The sequence below is a fragment of the Mus caroli genome, chromosome 7, assembly GCF_900094665.2.
Source record: "Mus caroli chromosome 7, CAROLI_EIJ_v1.1, whole genome shotgun sequence".
Classification (NCBI taxonomy): Eukaryota; Metazoa; Chordata; class Mammalia; order Rodentia; family Muridae; genus Mus; species Mus caroli.
This window is the reverse complement of record NC_034576.1, coordinates 67,475,879-67,495,818: the sequence shown is the minus strand read 5'-3', so window position 1 is coordinate 67,495,818 and position 19,940 is coordinate 67,475,879. Positions and strand designations below refer to the sequence as shown.

The following is a 19,940-nucleotide window of genomic DNA, read 5'->3' as shown; positions in this document are numbered from 1 at the left end:
CAGGCCATGAGAACTCAGTAAGACCCAGGATTGGTACAGGGATGCTCAAACCAAAGGTAGCCACAGTAGAAGAGAGCAGAGTCAGGAGACTCCTCCCCAGTTGGGGGTTTTCCAGATCAAGCACTTCCGGAAAGGTCATATACCCACACTAGCTTTCTCATGAGAAATCTCCCACACCCTGCCTCTAAGGACAAGACAGCCTCACTGGCCCTGTAGCTCTCCATGGTTAGAGTCTAATCAGGCTCCTTCTTGTGATCAAAGGCATCATAGCCCTGGGTCTGGAGCTGGCTGATGGCAGCTATGGCCTTTGTACAGGTGGACCAGCCAGGGGGTTCTGAGGGCATCCAACATAAGGGGCAGGTACTATCAATGCAGGGCATTCCACTGTGACCTCTGAGGCTTCAGGCTGAAGGACATTAGTTTTCTCATCATAAGCTTCATTCTCTCCAGTGAAGATGGATCAGAAATGTCTACTGGCCAACGGGCATCTCACAGGCCTGCATCCTCCAAGTGGAGCACAATACAATAATAATCTCTTCCTCCCCCTCTTCCTTCCCTCACCCCACCTCTGTATAAGTGTAAGTGTGTGTGTGTGTGTGTGTGTGTGTGTGTGTGTAAAGAGGAGATGGGTATAATACTGTGTCCCATGGATGGTGCAGGGACTTCTGCCCTTAGTGAGTCTCAGCCAATACTGTGACCTACACTATGGAGGTGTCCTCCATTCTTTGGAAGGGAGGGAGAGGGACTGGGGCAGGTCTTGTCTTCTGAATCTGACTCCCACTTTCAGAAGCTGCTGCCCCAGTCCCTCTCCCTCCCTTCCTGGAGACCTGCCAGTTACCTAGGTGACCTGACCAGCTTTCTGGACCTCGATGAGGCTCACGCTCACGTTTTCATCTTTGCTGACAGGACTGTTACTTCTCACTAATCTGAGACCAGTGGAGGGCGCAGACCCTTTGTACAAAGATCGCTTGCTCTTCCTTTGCCAAACTTAGCTGACACCAGCAGAGGGCGACAGAGAGCGAACAACTACAAATGCTTGACAGACAGGTGAACCTGAGTCCCCAGAGGGCAGCCTGCCCCTGCTTGCTGTACCTCTGACTCACATGGTGCGTGTCCCCTGTGTGCAGTTGAGAGGGGTGTGATATACTATTCTTCCTTCCCTGCTGGAAGCAGCCTTTGTTTGCAGCTTAGTTAGCGAGCCTGCTGTCCTGTGCAGAGTCCTTGTGCTCTCTGTGTGACCCTGGGGTATGCACTTGGACCTGCAGCGTCTTGTCAGCTCTATGGACAGGGAAGTGCTGGGGTCTTATGGAGCTGTACCCGGTATCACATATCTCTGCCATGCTACCAGGGTGGGACAATAAATCCTGCGTGTAAGGAGTGGGCAGAGGCTGCCAGCACGCCAGCCAAGTCTGTTAAGTCTCCTGAGCACCAAACCTTCCCACTCCTGCCTGGGTGCCCCAGGGTATGGTTGTGGGGCTGGAGCACAGAGTCAAATGGGTAGAATTTTGTGTAGCTGGGAGGCCCCAGGTGCACTGCTTTGTCTGACTCACCAGCCCTGTGTGACAGCAGGGTCCCGGTCATCAGTCGTTTACAGTTCCATGAAAGCAACCTCATTATCCCATTTTATGAGACAGGCCATGTTAAGCAAGGTCAAATGGCTTTCTCCAAATCAGTATCCTGCCTGTGAGGACTTGTGATGTCATTAAACATGGCTCACCGGCCAGAGGGTGAGGCTGACAGCAGACCACAGGACAACAGAAACTCATCAGGAAGAACTGTGGAAGGGAAGGGAAGGGAAGGTGTGGCCTCAAAAGCTAAAGGAACAGGAGGAGACTGCCTGTGAGTAGAAGGGATCAGCACGCCAAAGAGAACCTTCTAGGCTAAGGCAAGAGCAGACACAAAGGTCCTGGGGTCACAGACAGAGAACCAATTCAGAAGAACCAAACGATGCCCAGTTGACCTGATGCAAGGAATGAGCCAGCAGTTGGAATAAGTCAAAGTGTAGAGTAAACACTGGCCAGATGTGAGGACTCTGGAGCCATTCCAGAGACTGTCATTTCAGGTTACCAGCCGGAGACATGGCCCAACTGCACCACTTCCTCTAGAGAGACAAACAACCGAGAGGAAAACCAGAAAGCTGCTAAGTGGGTGAGCGGCCACTGCAGTGGTCCAAGCAAGCAAGAGATGGTGTAGACCAGGAAGATGATGGGGGTCGAAAGATTTAGTCAAAATTTGCACTGAATGTGAAGTGAGGTTGGGAGGGATTGTCAAAAGGATCCGTGGTAGATGACTGGGGTGTCTACTTACTATGAGGGGTCCCTTGGCAAAGGACTGGCTTCTGGAGTGAGGATTTTGGACCATTAGCTGCAGGAGCCAGGTCACCTTCCAGGTAAAGCTCAGGAGGCCGCCCACGTTAGACGAGAGATTAAGAATGAGCTTTGAGGGGTGCCAACTGAAGCTATGGGCATGGGTGAGTCACTGCGAGGAGGACATGGGGCAAGGGGGTGGAAGGAGGCCCCAGGAACTAGCTTTGCCAGGCATCATGATGAGAAGGGGCTTGGAGAGAGACACAGGCCCATCTGTACCAGGCTGGCAGGAGGCCATCTACAAGGGGCTCCCATGTACTGGGCATCCTGACAAGGCAGCCAGCGGTGACCTTGGAGCCATTTCAAGGAATAGCAGGTGGGAGCCAGCCCATGGGGTGAAGCACGTGGGCAGGGACAGACTGTGAGCCATTCCCCAGTTCTGGCTCCAAGGAGAAAAAAGAGGATTGCAAGTGTGCAGAGATATGAGACAGACAGATGGATACAGTGGGAGGGAAAGGGGGGAGAATAGGCCTCAGATCTTGTGAGGACTATGGTACAGAGGGACAGACACCTGTTTCCACAGCCTCAGAAAGGCCACCCATCTGATGTGTCATTCTGGGGGGGAGGGGTGTGTTACTCTTTTAAGTCCACATACCAGGGTAGCCACCCAGGTCAATGAAAAGCCAATCCATGAGAAGGAGCCCCTAAGTGTGGAAGGAATCGCTTCCAGGCCGGCTGGGAAGGCTCTAAGGCCTACTGTGCTCTCCTGTTCACACCAGCTTATTCCAGAGCAAGGCTCAGCTCTGTAGCAGCTCGTTCCTCCAAGAAGCCCCCTGAACACAGTGGCCTCTGTTACTAACAGATGGCGCTACCTGTAAATCCAGGCCTGAGACAGGCAGGACTGTCGTGGACAGGGACAAGTCACGGTGATACAGTGTGGTACTTTAGAACACGGTGAGTGGCAAGGGTCAGTGGCTGCAGGAGGAGGAGAAGCCTTGGCAGAGGAGAAAAGATCAGGGCCTAGTGCAGGTCAGTCTCCAGCTCTGCCAAGGACACCCTAGGTATTAGCCTGTATCTGGGTGAATAACTTCTAAGAAAAAAGGATAATAAATTCAAAATAAAACCTGGACAAACAGGAAGGGGCATTTTCTGTGGCACTGTTTGTGAACACAAAATCCTGGGAGCTACCCGGGCATAGCCATCCTACACTGGGGTCTGATGGAGCAGCCTGGAAGGTGACTAGAGCCATGCGGGACCTGAGTGAGTGGCTAGGACCGGTGTTTAGGAGAAAGGCGTGGTGGAGAGAGGAAACCTAAGTTCTCTGCCTCTCACTGAAAGAGGGGAGATAAACTGACAATGACGGTACATGAAACGTTAACCATTGCATAAACCAAGTATGTAAAGAAACATCAAATGACCCCCCATAAAACCCTATATAAAACTTAAAAAGACTATGCTGCTAACTATATTAAATGTTATATATGGCTGTCTATATGGGGAAGGCTTCTACAGAGAAGGTAAGAGGGAAGCAGCCGGGACTGAACACCTTTATGCACGCCCTGTGTTGTGTGTTTATCTTAGACCCATGCAAGCACTTTGCATAGTCATAGTCATACTGACAAAAGCTTGGCGTTTATTGAACTAGATTTAAAAAAAGAAAAAAGAAAAATTTATTTATTTATTTATTTATTTATTTATTTAATGTATTCGAGTGCTCTACCTCCATGTAGACCTGCACTCTTGACAAGAGGGCGCTGGATCCCTTACAGATGGTTGTGAGCCACCATGTGGTTGCTGGGAATTAAACTCAGGACCTCTGGAAGAGCAGTCAGTGCTCTTAACCACTGAGCCATCTCCTCAGCCCCAAATGCTTGTTTCTAAGAATTAAAAAAAATGGGGGGGGGAGGAGAATAAATGAATCTGAATACTCATTTGTGACATAATAAAAAAATTAACTATGGCTCCCAAGCTACACAAAGCTGTCATGGGCACAGCATGGATCTGGGATAGGGTGTTATGGGAAGGGAGGAACTATAGGTCGCAGAGCCTCCCCGGGCATGGAGATGGTTCCTTCCCCCACTTGAGGCCATTTGGTGGTCCATTGCTGCTGGGCTGTGCTGGAAAGACAAGAATAAAAGCCAGGAACTCCTAACTGAGCCTCTGGGCTGCATCCTTGGCAACATCGATGCTGCTGTCTCTGGAACTGGAGCGTGAGTAGCAGAGTTAAGACAAAAGCATAATCCCAGTCCCATTGAGAATTGGAACCTGGGACGCAGGAACAAGAAAGCTCAAGTGCAAGGACCCCCGAAGCCCCAGGAAAAATGTTCCTGTGAATCATTATGCAGTGCAACTTTGAAAATATAGCATACTAGTTATTGTTTATTGAGTATAATTGCATAAAAAATTACCCCTGAATTTAGTGGCTTAAAACATCAAACACTTATTATCTTGGGACTCCAGCTATGGCTCAGCTGAGGCCTCTGGCTCAGAATCTCCATGGAGGCTGTAGTCAAGGTAATTGTGAAGCCTGTTACGATCTTAGGGCTGAACAAGAAAGACCAATTCCAAGTTCCCTGCCAGGGCTGTTGGCAGAGACTTAGGTCCCTTGCCTGCTGGCCTCTCTGGAGGGCAGCTGAGGACCATAGCACAGCAGCTTGGCTCCCTTACAGAACAAGCAAGAGGGAGAGAAGCACAAACTGCTCTGTCTATAACCTAATCTTGGAAGCAACATCCTGTTCATCACTTTTACCAGCTCATGGTCGGGGTGAGGGGTATGCATGGCAGTAAGCATCAGGAGATGGGGTTGCTGTGAGCTTTGTGCCACATACCACATGTGACTGCTTCCTAAGCTCTGCAGCAAGGAGCCTCAACCTCACCCAGACTTTAGTCTCTAAGCAGTACTTCACCTTGTTCCACGATAAAATAAATAATTGACTCCACTCCCAGGACAAAATAAATAAATTATGTCAGAATATTGGAACACACTAAGGCTGTCATGAGAAGACTTAGGAACTAACCTCCAAAGGCCAGTTGGTTAGAGGTATGGAGGCATCTATAAGCAAGCTGTCTTCAGGGCCACTTCATCAGGCTGTGACCCAAGGATGCCCAGTGATAGTCCCTAAGCCCACTGTTTATACTTTTACAGGTTGGTGGGGAAACCCACTCTATTAAACATTGCTAAAGAGAAGGAATCAAGACTTTGTCAGCTTTTCTTGTGTGCACTATAGTCAGGATAACCAAATGCCTGACATGGAGAAGTTTGTCCATATAGGAGTTCACAGAACCAACAGCCAGGAAAGGATGCTATCACAATAACCAGTAAATGGATCCAGACAATGATCATTTATTGTCACTAAAATCATCAAGAGAGATAACCAGGTATTGTGAGCTTCCTAATAAAAGATGTAATGATATTTATGAAGTTCTACCCACACAATCAGACTGATTATGACTGCTCCATATCTAAACCCTGACCATTTTCCTGGGCATAGACAGAGGACCATGCAGACAATGCCATCGGGAAGCAACCATCCTAGCCTAGGGTGCAAAAAGTGCCATCAAGTGAATGATACAGATTTACACTGTGTGTCAACAAGACTGCTATGAAAAAGAAACCAGTCATAGTCAGCTTCAATTTTCAGCATGATGCGTCCTCTGAACCAGCCTCCCTGGAGGAACTGTCTAGATCAGATGTGGGAATGTCTGTGGGGGCTTGTCTTGATTGCTAATCGAAGGAGCAGAACCCAGCTCATTATGGGCGGCACTTTCCCTAACACTGATGCTGGGTTATATAAGAAAGCTGGGTAAGCACATATAGTCTTTGAGCAAGCCAACAAGCAGCAGTTCCTCCATGGCTTCTGATTCAAGCTCTTGCTCAAGTCCCTGCTCTGACTTCCCTCAATGATGAACCATCACCGGCAAATGTAAATCAAATACACCTTGTCTCTCCAAAGTTGGCTTTGGTCATAGTGTTTTCCTCACAGCTACAGAAAGAAAATTAGAGGGGAAAAAGATTAGTGCAGGATCTATAAGAGATAGAAGAGGATTATAAAATCTATCAACCAGGCTCAGTAGGGAAGCTTGTTTAGATTTCTATTCAGAGGGACACCATGCATGGGCAAAAGCAAACACTAGCTGGCACCAATGACACAGAAAAGATTGCTAGCTTTATTTTAGTTGTGGCAATGGTATTGAAGTTATTTTTAATAGAGTTCCTATATTTTAAAGATACATAATTGAAATACTTAAAGGAAAAATGGGATTGCTTTAGAGATCAGAGGAGAAAGCAGATAGAGGTTGAGCACCACAAGTCGTAAAGAGGTGGTGACTGTGAGTCTGATGCCGGCGACCATGCAGGGTGAGGGGGACGGATCTGTTGCTAATTTCTGTAGGTATGAAAATTTTATGATAAAGTAAAAGGATGGGTCTCTCAAAAGGGTGGTGCTTTATCTTTAACTAGTGGCATTTCCTACTATTATTATGCAACACTGTTCCTTATTTTCTACTCAATTCATTGAGACAAGAAGAAAAAGAGACAGGAAACAGGAAAGGAGGATGGAAAACATTCTAATTTGCAGATGGTAAGATTCCATGCCAGGAAGAAGCCAAGAAAACAAATAAGAATGTATTTTGGGCTGAAGGAAAAAAAGAAATCTAAGAAAATTGACTGAACCAATGGTTTAGAATTTAATATAAAAAAATCAATAACTTTCTTTGTACTTACAAACAAGTCAGAAAAATGGAATGAAGCAAAAGATAACATTTATCAAAACAATATGTGGGATAAAATACCAAAGAATAAACAAAAGGGATATGTGTCAGAGTTTATGAACAAGCTTTAAAGATAAACCTGTTTGACCTCATGGGGCCAGAAAGCCTCTTTGGGCTGGGATGATGGATATCTATCTGTAGAACTGATGCTCTCCTTCTAACTAGATAAATTTAATGCACACCAAATAAAGATGTCAAGAGAAATTTGTGTGTGTGTAACTAGACAAGCTGATCCAATATATATATATATATATATATAGATATAGATATAGATATAGATATAGATATAGATATAGATATAGATATAGATATAGATATAGATATAGATATAGATATAGATATAGATAGATAGGTGGGGGGTGTACATACACAAACACACAGACACACACAGCCATACAAAGTCTCCAGGGAAGGTCTGAAAAATGGGGACAGGAACACACTATACCATGCTGTAAAATGCACATAAATCCTATGTGTAAAGCAGCCTCAGTTGGAACCTAGTGAGCCATCCCTGCATAGATTCAGAGCCAGAAACACAGCAAAGGCAGGGCTCTCCACCAGTGATGTTCTGCCACAGCTAGTCAACTGCTTGGGTGCATGGCGCTCCATATGTAACTAACCTCTGTTTGTATCCATATGCCAAAAAATTGCAGATGAATCGAATTTAATTTTTTAAATCATAAAAGTTCTAGATGAAAACTTTTAAAAAAACAACATGAACAAGATAAGGATTACGCAGACCTTAAAGACTGAAAAAGAAGGAGATTGATCATTTGAAACCATAAGAATTTTGGCAAAGTAATATGTAAGAATGTATGTGTGGTATGGCATGCGTGTGAGTGTGTGTACACAGGTGTGGGGTATGTGGGGTATATGGGGTGGAGTGGGGTTGGGGTGTGAAGGGGTGGTGTGTGTGTGTGTGTGTGTGTGTGTGTGTGTGTGTGCGTGTGTCAGAAGAAACCAAAGCTGGGTACAGTTGTTCATACCTGTGACCTTAGCACTGAGGAGACTGAGTCAGGGGGCTTACAAGTTCAAGGCTAGCCTGTGCTACAGGGTGAAATTCTGTCTAAATATAGAAAAACAATACCACCAAAATATAGATAAGCATAACCCAGGAAAACTTCCCAATGAGCTCACTTCCTTTAAGTGAAAAAGTAGCACAGATCCATAGGAAACACAAAGGCCAATCCGGGGCTTAAGGCAAGCACTGGTCAAAGTATAAGAGCATTCAGCCTAGGAGAGTGAGCCCTGCAGAACTAGCATAGGACATGGTGACCGTCACCAGCAGATACAAATCCCAACTTTCAGTTCAGACAGCTGTGGACTGAAATAACCTTTAACTGCATGTGAACTGAACCTGTACAGCAATGTATTCTTGTCCTTATCCTCTCGACGCTATAGCATAATAATCAGTTATACAGCATTTACCTGCGTTCGGTGTTCTATGTCACAGAGAGGTCAATCAGGTACACATGAGTATGTACACCACAGGGTTCAAGCATACACTACACCATTTACTATACAGAACTGGAGAATCTGTGGAGTTTGGGTATCTGGGAGGAGCTTTTGGATCTCAAAGGGATGATTGTATGTTAGGGATTTGTTAAGACCATGGATCTTAGTATTCTCTCTCCACACAAAAGGGGACTGTGACAGGTGAGAATGTGTTAACTAGCTCAGTTGTAGAAATTAGAGCACAATGTATTTTTATACAAAAACCATGTTGTACACATTTACAAGCACATTTTCTACTTTCCAATTATCCTCCAATAAATCTTGGGGGGCGGAGGGGCTAGATCCTATAGAGCAATGGACAAAGGGTAAGGTTTTTGTTAGTGTAGTTTTGGGGGTATGTAGATGTGTTCATGTGTGTATGTGTGTGTGAGAGAGAGATATATACTTGAGGGTTCAGACACTCAAGTGTGCATATGGAGGCCAAAGGTCAATGCCAAATGACTTCTTATGCTGTTTTCTACATTTCGGGGAAGGGCCACTTGCTGACTGACAGCTTGAGGTTTCAGATAGATTAGCTGGCTGCAAGCCTCCTACTCCCCAGGATTTGCCTATTTCCAGCAGCCCCTTCCTGCTCTCTGAGACTGGGGTTACAGGCATATGCCACTGTGTCTGGTTATGTGGCTGTTAGAGATCGCAACTCCTGCTCTTGAGCTTGTGCAGTAAGCAGCTGGCCACTGAGCCATCTCCTCGGCCCCACAGATGCTATGTTAACAATTTGGATCTGAAGTGTCCCCCAGAAGCCTTTGCACTAAAGGCCAGGGCCCCAGCTGATGGCTCTACTATGAAGCAATAGAACCTTTAAGAATGAAGCATAGTTGGAGGAAATGAGGCTATTTATTGGGGTGTGACTTTGAAGAGGATTTGGGACCTTGAGCCTTCCTCTCTCTCTTTCATCCTAGCTGCCACAAGGTAGACTCTTGTCACCTGCCCACTGTCATAGTGTTCTACCTCACCACAGACCCCCAAACAACAGAGTGAACCAACCGCAGACTGAAACATTTGAAACCATGAGCTAAATGAATCCTTCCTCCTTTAAGTAAATCTTAATTACTCTGTTACAGAAACAGTGTTCAGGAAAGGCTGAGGAAAGGAGATGTAAACCAAGCATGGCAATCTGTACCTTAATCCCAGTATCTGAGGGACAGAAGCAGGGGGATTATGACTTTGAGGCTGACAGGGGTTACAAAGAGACTCTATGGAAGACACAAAACCAGAAAGGATGGCAGGAGGGAGGCATAGACGGCTTAGCTTAGCTTATGAACTTAGAACATAGTGTTTGACTTCACTTCTGATGACTGATATGCATGTGAAATCAACATGATGCCACTGTATACCTAGTGTGCAGGTTAAGGTCATCTAGCTGGATGGCACAGTCTGGGCGAGTCAGCAATTTATCAACAGCTGTTAGAGCTGGTATGGCTTGGATATGAAGATTCTCACTGAAAGTCTTGGTCCCCAGAGAGTGATCAGTCACTGATTGGGGGTGACTGGATCATGGTGGTCTCTTACCCAATCAATGGATCAATTCACTAATGGGTGCATAATCTGATGATATCACTGGGAAGTAAAGAAAGCTCTCGGAAGTGGGGCCTGGTTAGAGAAAGTAGGTCTTACATCTCTCTGTTTTGCCCCTTCCTGTCTGCCATTCATGCAGGGCCCTCACAGGCCCTCTACAATGGAGCTGGGAAAGCATGGTCTGAAAGAGTAACACAAATTAAATGTTTCCTCCCTTAAGTTGTTTATTCAGGTATTTTGTCACAGCCACATAAAAACTTGGCACATTGGCCAAGAGCTGTGTCTATTGTCCCCTCTTGCAAGACACTTCAGCTGTGTCCATCAAAGTTAGCATGCTCTAAAGTTGACATAAGCTGCGAACCCTGATTTATGCAGGACATGTTCTTATAAAACAACTCACATCACAACAGAGGACTGTTCACTGCTGCCAGAAACCTCCTAAGAGTTGGTTTGTAATGGGCTGGTTAATATACCATTGCCCATCCATGGTTTATGCCCTGGGTGACTGATTAAACAGCCAGCTGGATCTGAACACTATCCAGCATTTACCAAGAAAAGAAAGAGCAAGGTGAAGGCCCTATGTGGCCAGTGCAGTATCTATTTGAAGGGAAGGTCTGTATATAAGCTGGTATACATTCAGGAAGTTTCAGGAGGGAGTCAAAGGAGAAGGGAGTCCACTGAAGAGAAGACAGGATCTGGAGGTTCTGATATTGTACAGATACAAAAGGAGGACATTCCACAGAGATTTCTAGAGGGAATTTAATTTCACCTATGCAGATCTTTGCCTGAACCAAACTCTATCTTAAAGAAAAATTTAAAGCCCCATGTAAGCAATAAAAGTTCCCATTATAAAGCATGTATAATGCCCGTCATTGATTACTAGTGAAAAATTGATCGTGTTTGTAAAAGAGAAAAGCTGTTTGCTTTCTTAACCCCTCCCATGACCCCTGTGGTTCCACAGAGTCACCTGACCCCTAACCTGTCAACACTGCCCCAGAATCATGCCATCGCCAGAGCCTTGTCCACTCACAGTCAAAGAGGACACCTCTATTTAGGAGTCTTCTTTGGACAGACTTGCTCTAAGTATTCATTTTAAGAGCAAGTAAAACCTTGGATCTAAGCACCCAACAAGGTGGCTTTGTCATATGAAGACCCCTGAGAGAAGGAAGGTTTAAAGGGCAGTCTCAGTTCTAGGACCAGAGGCCTCAGACACTGGAGTTCCCATTCTCTCACATGGACAACATACAGGCCAGGCATAGCCCGTATATGAGTTATAGATGGGCTATCAATGAACCCTAGTCCCCAACACACAAGGCCAAGAACTATGGCAGGGTGAGCCCAGAGCTGAAGGTAGGGAGTTGGGATTGCAGACATCCCACAAGAGCTTCAGTTCACAAGAGAACTGTGTGAAGAATGAAGTATGAGTTTTAGATCTTTGTATTTTGGACCAAACAAGCCACTGTTAGGTGCCATTGCTTGTGATCAGTGCTAACCTTTGGGTTTTAGAAAACACATGCATGCTAGATTCTTACATAAGATTTTCCATAGGGTGCAACTCTTGACACATCCTCTACTCCTAAATTTGTTGCTTTCAGCCAATGATTCCTGCAGAAGGAGACATCTGGAAGGCACCTTCTATCTTTCATCACTTTGGGAAGTTTCTAGGAATCTCTCTTGATATCTGCAGGTTCTTTTCCTGTGAACTCCTTGAAACCTGAATGGTGCATCTTCTGGAAGCATCGCTTTCCTCTCCAGGGGTGGCTGCACACCGGCATCTTAGCATGAGGATGAAGAGCTGAGATCAAAGCCCAAGTTCCAACCCATTCTGCTACTCCATGTCTGGTGACTTCAAGTCAATGACTCTCTCTCACTGAACCTGCTTCTTCCTCTGTGATGGCACCTATCTCTTATTGCTATTACAGTGACTGAAGTGCTGATATATTGGAGCACTTAGATCACTGGTGCCTGACTTAAGCTAAGTACCTGTTGGGTTTTACTTACCTTCTTGTACAGATATTCCAATCTTTTTATCCACTCACTCTATCTATCTATCTATCTATCTATCTATCTATCTATCTATCTATCTATCTATCTATCTATTGAGTGCTGGGATTGATCTGGGAGTTTCATATGCCAAGAATGAGTCTTATCACCAGCCCGCACCCTCAGTTATCCTCATGATTGAGGCACTATGGTTAGAAAACACAGGCTAAGAACTAATAGTCTCAAGAACCTAGACATGGCTCTAAATCTAGGCATGGCACCATGCTTCTTCAGCCATGGACCATCAGCTACATTACCTTAGCTTGACCGTGCCATAAGACAGAAAGTCTATATTCCTTGTAGCATTACTGGTCATGTGGCATGATAAAGGCATAGTACACAGCACAGGGTTGGGTCACACCATGTCTAGCTGTGCTGGCTAGGATTTTATTTTGCTTTTTATCAACTTATACAAGCTATAGTCATCTGAGAGGAGGGAACCACAATTGAGAAAATTCCTACATAAGATTGGCCTATAGGCAGGCCAATGTGGGGCATTTTCTTGATTAATGACTTGATATTGGGGGAGGGTGTGTGTGTGTGTGTGTGTGTGTGTGGTATAGATGTGCCCCATTGTGGGCAGTGCCATCCCTTGGCAAGGTGGTCCTAGATGGTATAAGAAAGCAGGCTGAGCAAATCAGTAAGAAGCGTTCTCATGGCCTCTTCACTTCTCACTGTGTTGAGTTCCTGCCCTGACTTCTCTCAGTGATGAAGTATGGCATTAAGAGTTGTAGCTGAAATAAGCCCCTTTCTCCCCAAGTTGTTTTGGCCATGGTGTTTATCACGTCATAGAAATCCTAATTAAGACACATGGTCAATGTTAGGATGAAGATGCTCTTGCTTGAGTTTCGACTGTTGTTCTCACGACCCTGCATTTCTCAGTTCGCTGGGATTTCTACCACAGTTCTCTTCAGTCTAGAAGGCTGACATGCTTACTAGCTGGAGGCACTGGGTTAGCAGATTAGGGCTTGTTCAATCAACACCTCCTCAGACCTTCCCTGCAGCCACAGAAAGTCGAGTTCACAGTTCCCAGCTATATGCCGGTGTGTGTGTGTGTGTGTGTGTGTGTGTGTGTGTGGTGCAGATGTGTTCATATAGGCACATGCGTGTGGAGGTCCAAAGTCAACACTGGGCATGCTCCATGATTGCATTTCACCTTATTTGAACATGAGAGCCAGGGCTCATCCATTTGGTTATGCTGGTGGCCAGAGTTCCAGGGATCTCCAAGCCCTGGCATTACAGACATGCATCACTGCACCCAACTTCTTACATGGGTGCTGAGGACCTAAACTCAGGTCTTCATGCCTACATGACAGGCACTTTTAACAACAGCGCCACCTTCCCAGTTCCTTTACTTGTGCTTATTCACAGAAATGCTTTAACATAAAGGGGGAGACACCAAAGGTGGTTTGGGCATTTCCCTTTCTTCTCTCTGTTGGAATAGAAAGCAATGGCTAGAGCCATCCAGACAATGAGGTTACAAGGCTGAAGACCAAGGAAAGCAAGGATGCTAATCTGACACAGTCACAGAATGATCAGCAGCTACCAGCTAGACCTCTGCACACCACTCAAGTGCTTCTCTGCTATATAAGCAAATGTCAAGCACGGCCTAGAACCCAAGTCCATCCCAGCTTGCAAAGGCGTCTTAACATCAGATGGCTCTCGTAAACTCCTTCATTATAGTGTAGGTTTTTCTGTGACCTTATCACTATCTCTTTTTGTCATTTTATTTATTTATTTATTTATTTATTTATTTATTTATTTAATGTAAGTACACTGTAGCTGTCTTCAGATGCACTGAAGAGGGCATCAGATCTCATTACGGATGGTTGTGAGCCACCATGTGGTTGCTGGGATTTGAACTTCGGACCTTCTGAAGAGCAATCGGGTGCTCTTACCTACTGAGCCATCTCACCAGCCCTCTTTTTGTCATTTTATAGGACTTTTGGTCCATGAAGGTTTTGGTGGGTATTAATTATCTCCTACGAAGGAATGGGCTTTTGATTATGGTTTCCATAATTTCATGATGATCGATTAGTTTCTCTCCTAAATTAGGATTGATTTTTGAGTTGTCCACACTGGTGTGAGCTGTTCACAAGCATTTTAGACCATCCAAACTATCATGAAAGCTTTAACTCATTCTGATGCAGTTAGAAATTCCTAAGTGGTCCAGACACACAAGCCTTTTAGAAAGCTACAAGATATAGTCAGAATATGTGGACAGCTTCCAGAACACATTCCTCCCTCCCTCCTTGTAGAGAGATAAGACTAGGGGCTGTCTGCGGTAACTATGCCCTCTCCAGAGACTGAAGGTATTTTTTAAATGAAGCCAGAATTTATTGATGAGTCCATTTCTTAGATCCATAAAACTCCATAGCCCTGAAGGGTGTGACTGAGTCGTGCTCCCCCTTGCTTCAGTCCAACAAGGAAAATGGGACAGTTTTTCATTGATGTTGCCTCCTTCCAATCAGAACCCAATCATAGACCACCATAGAGTAACAAGGAGGGTGGGTGTGGTCTCTTCCTGCCAATCATTAGACCCTGGAAAACTACAACCAGACAAATTGCTACAATCATGTAGCTTGCTGTGTTCTAATGCAAAACAGCTTGAGTCAGTCAGAACCAGAAAAAATACATCTACAGCCACAAGCAAAAGGCTGGGCCAAACCCATCTGAGCCTATATGCATTGGGCTACGAGGAGTCCAGTCTACTTAGGTTTTAAATATGAGTTCTCACAGTTAAAACCAATTCTCTTCCAAATTAACTGGCATTAAGCTGCTTATAACAGTCAACAGAGTGAACCCGTTGAAACCGGTTAAGTCTGGTTTGAACTCATTCTTAAAGGAGAACTTGGAGGCTTCTGTTGTTTACCACAAATATAAAGCAGAATGGGAAAGGTTTAAGGCTGTTTCAAAGATCCATTTACTTTGTTCCTATAAATATTCATAAGAATTAATTATCAGCTTATTGAAATAATTAATAAAACTGACATTGTTTATTACAGCACATTAGAAGCAGGAAAGATTCTCCTGGCTGAGAAAGGGCCTACTTACGGGGTTATTTGCTCTGCAAGGGACCCTGTGAGGAAAGCTGATACATGCAGACCACTGTAAGTCACCTCCATCAAATGCCAAGCAGAAGTGCCTCACCCCAAACACTATTCAGAACCAACCAAGTCTGCCTAGGTCTTTATAAAGTGCAAACATGCACTGATAATCTTGATAAGGGTGGGAGGAGAAAGTGCAAGAGGGTGTGAAAAGGAAAGCCTGCATTCAGATGTCATTATAACCATGCTGATGGAACATAGATCATAATGAACTGCATACATAGACACATCTCAATGCATTAATCCAGCCCTCAGTGTCATCTGTGATGCAGTTAATGAGGGCAAGACACATACATAAATGGTCCTTACTGTCCCTTGCATCAAACCAGGCAGATGAGCTGGAAACCCCTCTCCCATAGTGGGCTAATGCAGAATCCAAAGAGCCAAATGCCCAAGGGCACTTTCTTGAGAAACGGTGCTTTTCTGGAAAGATTCTCAGGAGAAATCCATGAACAAAAGGACCATTCACTTTGACATAAAGTGCCCCTGCCTCCCCAGTGATGAGATGTGAAGTCACTTACCAGCCACAAAGCTTGGAAATGATGCCACCTTCTTTGTCTGTTGGGAAATAACAAAGAGAATGAACATACTGATTGCAAAAGCTGACTCATAAGAATCTTCTCAAGACATGTACACCCCAGGCTGAAAAGGTCTAAACCCATATATGTTTCCAAGAACTCAGATCATCCCAGTAGTGCCTTATATGGGAAACAGGATGCTGAGAAGGATCACAAAAGCCTGCAAGCCAAACCTAACTTAGCATGTCATGGTTAGAAGAAGCCTAAAGACAAGTTAGCGCAACAGTTCTCAAACCACCAGGCATGAGAATTACCTGGGCATGTCTTCAAGACCATAATAAAGGAGAGTGGATGCCAGTCCATTGGTGATCACAATTATTTCAACAGGACTAGAACATCTTGCTTCTACTACCCGAAAAGAGGCAAAGTAACTTTCCTAAGCCCTAATTTGAATCACATGACCATATTATTGGTTTAGAACCGTGGCACTCAATCAGGATGTTTTTTTCCTTAAGGACACATTTAAGGTCAATATCTGGAGAGGTTTTGTTGTCATAACTGAGGTGTAGGGTAGTGGCTGCTGGTATGTGGTCAGTGGGGATGCTCATGAACCACCCTAAATGACAATGACTCTGCTCTTGAGAAATCCAGGCTAACCTTGAGTTTCTACTAGATCGGGAGCACCAGGGACCCCAATCCAACACTATAATCAGGGAGTACCAGGTATCCCAATACAATCACCAGGGACTATCAGAGATCCTAGCCCAACCCCATAACCAGGAGTACAAGAATGTCCACACCATTATCAGGAAGAAGCAAGGATCCCCATACCATGGTTCCCTGCATTATCAGCAGTGCACCAACAGTGCACAGTGCAGCTGTGAGTCCTCAGGATATGCCCTTCCCCTCCTCCCATGACAGGGCACCCAAATCTCTTCCTATGACAGTAGTCCCAGGCTGGCTTGATCTAGACTCTCTCTCCCCAGAGATGAGATGACCATACCACAGCCGGCAATTCCATCATGAGAACTCTGGTCCAGAACTCTTATCTTTGGAAGAAAATTACCTCTGGGATGTTGTTATTGTCAGTGGGCCCATTGAGATCAGAGCGCTGCTGCTTCCTTGGCTGCTCTAAGCCATTGCAAACCTGGAAACCAGAGAATTGATTATGTTTTTATATAGTAGAAAAATGAACTCAGATGCAAAACAGAAAACTGGATATTCAACGAGACCCAATCTTATAAATACCTAGATGGGAGTACACGTATACAAGTGCCCAACTGTTATGCCATTAATATGTATATACTTTTACATTCCCCAAATGTTTACATTTTATTGTTTACTATTATTTTTATTTTAATAAAATGCATACTTTATCATTGGAATTATTTTCAGTGTACAGTTGAAGGGCATAAAGTGCATTAATATGGTAGAGCCAGCCATCTTCACCATCCATTGTAAGGACACACTTCGTAATACAACGTTGGAACCTGGGATGGAGAGACTGCTTGGCAGTAAGGTGTGTACTGCTCTTCCAGAGATCCTGAGTCCAGTTCCCAGACACACAAACACAGCTGTCTTTAATTCCAGCTCCAGGGGAATGTGACACTTTCTTCTGGCCTTTGTGGGCACTCATAAAGATACGTACAAATAAATAAAAATAAAAGCAAATGTTCAAAAAATAACCCACAATCTGAGTCCATGCGACTACAACCCTACTCCACAGTCCTCTTCGCCATATCACCTCCATCCACTTGATTTTCCAGATCTATGAATTGACCATTTTAGGTACCTGGGATGCATGGCACTATATAGTATTATCTGTTGGCGACTGGCTTGTTTCACTTAGCATAATGTCCTCAACACTCATCCACGTTGTATTACCAGAATTTCCCTTTTGAAGGATGAACAGTGTTCCACTGTATGTATGTGATGCACTGTTTTATGCACCCATTGAAGGCAGCTTGGGCTGCTTCACCTTTCGACTCTTCCAAGTAGTACTGCTGAGACCTCGGGTGTGTGAGCATGTCTGTGAGACTGTTTTCTTAGACCTACAACCACTGAATGAGATGCTGAATGCACTTGTTTTGTTTTGAATGAATACTCTATAGTATTTCCCATGGTGGTACATTCCTTTCGCATTGTTCCAGAGTTAAATAGTGTTAGGATAAATCAAGGTTCTCAGGTGAGAATAAATGCAAATGAGCCAGTCTACTATTACTACCACAAAAATGCCATAAAGCATTACATCTCTTCTTAAAATATGATCTCAACCCATAACTTCCTTTATTTCAAACAATATGATTTAATACTTAAGATATGTACTGGCTGGTTTTGTGTCAACTTGACGCAGCTGGAGTTATCACAGAGAAAGGAGCTTCAGTTGAGGAAATGCCTCCATAAGATCCAGCTGTAAGGCATTTCCTCAATTAGTGATCAAGGGGGAAAGGCCCCTTGTGGGTGGTGCCATTTCTGGGCTGGTAGTCTTGGGTTCTATAAGAGAGCAGGCTGAGCAAGCCAGTAAATAACATCCCTCCATGGCCTCTGCTTCAGCTCCTGCTTCCTGACCTGCTTAAGTTCCAGTCCTGACTTCCTTGGTGATGAACAGCACTATGGAAGTGTAAGTCAAATAAACCCTTTCCTCCCCAACTTGTTTTATTGGTCATGATGTTTGTGCAGGAATAGAAACCCTGACTAAGACAAGATATATTTCTGCATTTCATGTTTTACACCAGGCGGAAAACAGAAGCAAGATCCAAGATACTGAGGTCACCAACCTAACCAAATAGCTCTGGGGAGCAGCATCCTAAGTCATGGGACTTCCCGGAATTAACAGTGATTGGTAACATGATTTCCAAAGGAATAACAGTAAACAGTAATATGATCTCCCGGAAATAGTAGCACACAGTAGGATGCTGACACGATAACCCAGTCGCAGGAGGTCGTTTTTATACAACAGGGCCCCTCATTTCTGAAGGGGCGGGGTCTCACTTGCTTCAGTGACTGCCACTGTTTCTGGCAACTGCCAGCCTCATGAGGTGTGTAAGGAATGTCTCAGGGTGCAGCTGTCTATCCTGCCTATCCTGTCTATACTGCAGGTTCTATACTGTCACCTGAAGAGGTTCTCAACCTTCCTAACGTTGTGACCCTTTAATACAGTTAGCTCCTCATGCTGTAGTTACCTCCAGTCATAAAATTATTTTTGTGCTACTTCATAGCTGCAATTTTGATTCATAATATAAATATTGGACATGCAGACAGTCTTAGGCAACTTCTGTGAAAGGGTCATTTGACCTCCAACGGGGTCACAACTACAGGTTGAGAGATGCGGGTCACTGTGGTATTCTGCTGATGGAGTCCACTCCTCTGGTGGGTTTACAGAAAAAGAACCAGGAGCCACCCACTGGCATTTACAGGAACAAGCATGGGCCCTCAAACAGTTAGAATGACTCTTGTCCAATCTTTCTCTGCTCTACCACAGGTTTTACTAGATTTCAGAGGTGAGGTGGGTTAAGAACCAGGACCTGAGGCTGCTTATTGAGGACAGGGAAGATGAAGAGGGTGTTCCTCCCACATCCTATGACTGTGACAGACATCCCAGACACCCTGCACGTAACCTGTCCTCCTACCGTAAGGAAGTACTAGGACACAATTGGGACCTGGGCAGGTCTAGGATCTAGCTGGTCCATTCCTTCCCTTGGCCCTTCTAGAAGCCTGTGTTAGTTCAGTCTCTATTGCTAACAATGTGATACCCAAGACTTGGGTATGTATTAAAGAAAAGGTTCAGAGAAGTGGAGGTCAAGAACATGTATATTTTGGGGATGTCACAAGGCAAGAGAAAGGGAATGGGACAAGGAATCTCTTCTGATTTCTCTTTCATAAAGCCACCAGGATCTAGTCATGGGGACCCTCTACCTGATAAGCTTATCTAACTACCTCCAAAAGACCCCATATAGTTGGTTCAAGTGTTGCCAGTTCACCGGCCTCATCTCTTCTTTTCTTCTTTTTCTCCCTCCTTCCCTTTCTCCTTCCTTCCTTCCTTCCTTCCTTCCTTCCTTCCTTCCTTCCTTCCTCCCTCCCTCCCTCCCTCCCTCTCTTTTTCTTCCCTTCCCTTCCCTTCCCTTCTTCCCTTCCCTTCCCTTCCCTTCCCTTCCCTTCCCTTCCCT

The 19,940-nt window shown here is 44.9% G+C and overlaps 1 protein-coding gene across 9 annotated transcripts in view; it reads right to left on the bottom strand.

Moving 5' to 3' along the window:
• Apba2 (amyloid beta precursor protein binding family A member 2) overlaps positions 1-19,940 on the bottom strand; it is a 233,158-nt gene that overhangs the window by 23,437 nt on the left and 189,781 nt on the right. For all 9 annotated transcript variants that reach the window (XM_029480040.1, XM_029480035.1, XM_029480043.1 and 6 more), the window contains 2 exons: positions 16,841-16,921; positions 15,778-15,814 (listed from right to left, as the gene is read on the bottom strand). In XM_029480040.1, the coding sequence (XP_029335900.1) occupies positions 15,778-15,814; positions 16,841-16,921 (118 nt within the window). The remainder of the gene's footprint in view (positions 1-15,777; positions 15,815-16,840; positions 16,922-19,940) is intronic.